General features: G+C 34.2%; 1 protein-coding gene across 1 annotated transcript; it reads left to right on the top strand.

Moving 5' to 3' along the window:
- LOC123558842 (uncharacterized) lies at window positions 1-1,973 on the top strand. The gene is made up of 2 exons (XM_045350690.2): window positions 1-166; window positions 1,264-1,973. The coding sequence occupies exons 1-2, from the start codon at window positions 48-50 to the stop codon at window positions 1,625-1,627; spliced, it is 483 nt and encodes a 160-aa protein (XP_045206625.2). The 5' UTR covers window positions 1-47; the 3' UTR covers window positions 1,628-1,973.
- The last annotated feature ends 651 nt before the right edge of the window (window positions 1,974-2,624 follow it).

Here is a 2,624-nt window from a genome sequence, read left to right as displayed (position 1 = left end):
AACTATATTTAGAAATTTAAGGTTAGTGCCAGTCAATACGAGTCGTAATGCCTTTTCTGTTGCCTTCAGAGATATATTACTCGAAACGTTCCATTTCAAATCAGTATGGGTCATTTTGGAACAAAGTACCAATTGGAAAATATTTGGATGACCTTTGTTTTGACAGGTATTTGCAAACTGTTTACAAAACTTCTGGTCAGTTACATGACTTCATTTTTCTAAAGTTTCTATTAAGCTGCAATTTCAATGTGCATGGTTGCGTTTTAAGCGTTCAGACAATCGATTGTTGAATGAATTTAACTGTAGTTTGTACATAGATATATTTTTTCCTACTTTTTAAAACAACAGAATAAATTAGAGAATCAACCCCAGGCGTTGGCCCAGAGAAACAATGTACATTACTTGATAAATGAAAGTACATTTGTGTTCATGTTTTGAAGAAAATGACTTATTTTCGTTTTGAATAGGCTACTTTCGATTTGAGGTTTGATTATACTAAAGGCAGACTATGGAATGAACTTCTTTCGATTTGAGTATATAGTTTCGATTTAAGATAGTTTAACCAAGAAAAGCATATCACAATCAAACTGCATGATATACATGTCTGTCGTTATATTGGGTATATGTTAATCATTTACATATTTAAATACGCCCGTTATATTGTCAGAAATAATGTCAGAACCTTAAACTAATTCCAGCATAAAGTTACATTGATGGTTTATTATCTTTAGTTACTAGTTAGTTCAAATTTTTCTAAAATAAAATCAATAAAACAAATTATTAGTATAATGTCTTTATTCACATGCATGCATTACATAATAATGCAGTTCAAGAATCATTATAAATGATTGCCGTAACTGTTTATGAATTTGAACCAAATATTGAGGTTATCAAGTGAAACTGAAACTGAATAATTTGATTAAACGCTTATTTGTATAAATGACAATGGCGTTTTACATAATAATAATGACAAAAGTAATAAGTTTAGTTGAACAAGGTCTTGACCGCATCTGCCCTCCCCCCGCCCCCACCCCCCATTCCCCTTGCGATTTTATCCGTACCCATCTGCTCGACTATTCGAAAAATAGTATAGTAATATACAATGCAGTATGGTTTCGTTTAGAGGCCTCGGAACCTGGCTATTCTTACTGGTTCTTTGTCTTTATTTTCATTTTCTACTGACCCAAACCTTCCAAAACATTACTGAATGTCTATACTAAATGTATGACAATTGATTAAAGTTTACTCTTTTCTTCGCTGCAGGCGGAATATTTCTGATATGCCGCAGTTACAAGTTCGGAGGCCACTAGGGCAGATGTTCGGCAGATGGGTTGCGGATGACAACGAAACGCTATGGATATATAGACAATTAGAAAAGAATGGATATTGTTTGCAGATTCAAACAGAAGAGGTCGGCAGCTTCATGTCGTGGTTATCTTTATCCCCTACAAAATTAACCGGTACTATCTTTGCTGAAGTTGAAGGAGAGCCAGGCGGGAAGATGTGCAAGACACAGAATAATTCCTTTGACACCTTTAGCAAAATACACTCATCGGCATATGAATATTTTTTCGGGTTTATGTACCTGTTTTGTTGTTTCATTTTTCTTTGCTGGGTCATACGTTGAGGAACTGGTTTTAAAGGATTGTTTTAACTATTATAGAGTTTTCGTGATATAGAGACGCTTTTTCTTGAAGAAATTGCTAGGATAACATTCAACATTTAGTTGTAAAAGACAATTTCTCCCTACTGCGATGATAAATGGATGAAGGTTTATGGATTTTTCTCCAAAAGTAAAACATCTATATATACTAATGAAATAGGGTTTATCTTTGTTTTCCTAGGACTCGAGTCACTATGTACTAGTATTTACAAACTTTACAATAAATTGTTTATGTACTTATTCCACACACAATTATGTTATACATAATAACATAGCCAAATAAATTTGCGTTTATTAGTGATGAATCGTGCCCGTTTGTACGTTTTTCATTTTTACAGAGAAAATGAAAAGATTATGCAATATTTTCCTGAACAATATAGGATATATTTGGACTTGTTCACCTCCGGGAAACATATTGGACTCGCCTATTATGCTCGTCCGAGCGCACCAATGCAAAAATATTGCCATATTATCGATATCAAATATTATTTTTGCATCAGATGCTAACATAATTTCCCGAATGCAAATTGTATTTTGTTAGCTCAAGGTTAGCTATTGTGATAACGTAAGTACCCATCCGTCGTCTGTCCATTCGTCTGCGTCAAAGTTTTGTTCAAACGACATATTTGAAACCATTAAGTGGAAGTTGATGCCTTTTCTGTTGCCTTCAGAGATATATTATTCAAAACTTTCCATTTCCAATTAGTGTATAACCTATTTTAGGCACCATGTATGTGTCAAGTGATAATTACCTAGCCACGCCTCTCCGGACGTTTCAGATTACTCAGTACAGTTTTTACCCAGTGCAGCGAGCAGCCATTCATATTGTGATTATTGTCTGCATAGGTTTACATACAACAATGAGTTCCAATGAAGAAAAATTCAACTTTGATTTATGTGCAACGGGGGTTTTGAAGCTCTTTTCGGCGATGATTTCAATATAACAGAGGTACCTACTTCA

This window comes from Mercenaria mercenaria, chromosome 5 (genome assembly GCF_021730395.1).
Source record: "Mercenaria mercenaria strain notata chromosome 5, MADL_Memer_1, whole genome shotgun sequence".
Lineage (NCBI taxonomy): Eukaryota > Metazoa > Mollusca > Bivalvia > Venerida > Veneridae > Mercenaria > Mercenaria mercenaria.
Note: the sequence above shows the minus strand (reverse complement) of the source record. Positions and strands in the feature narration are given on the sequence as shown.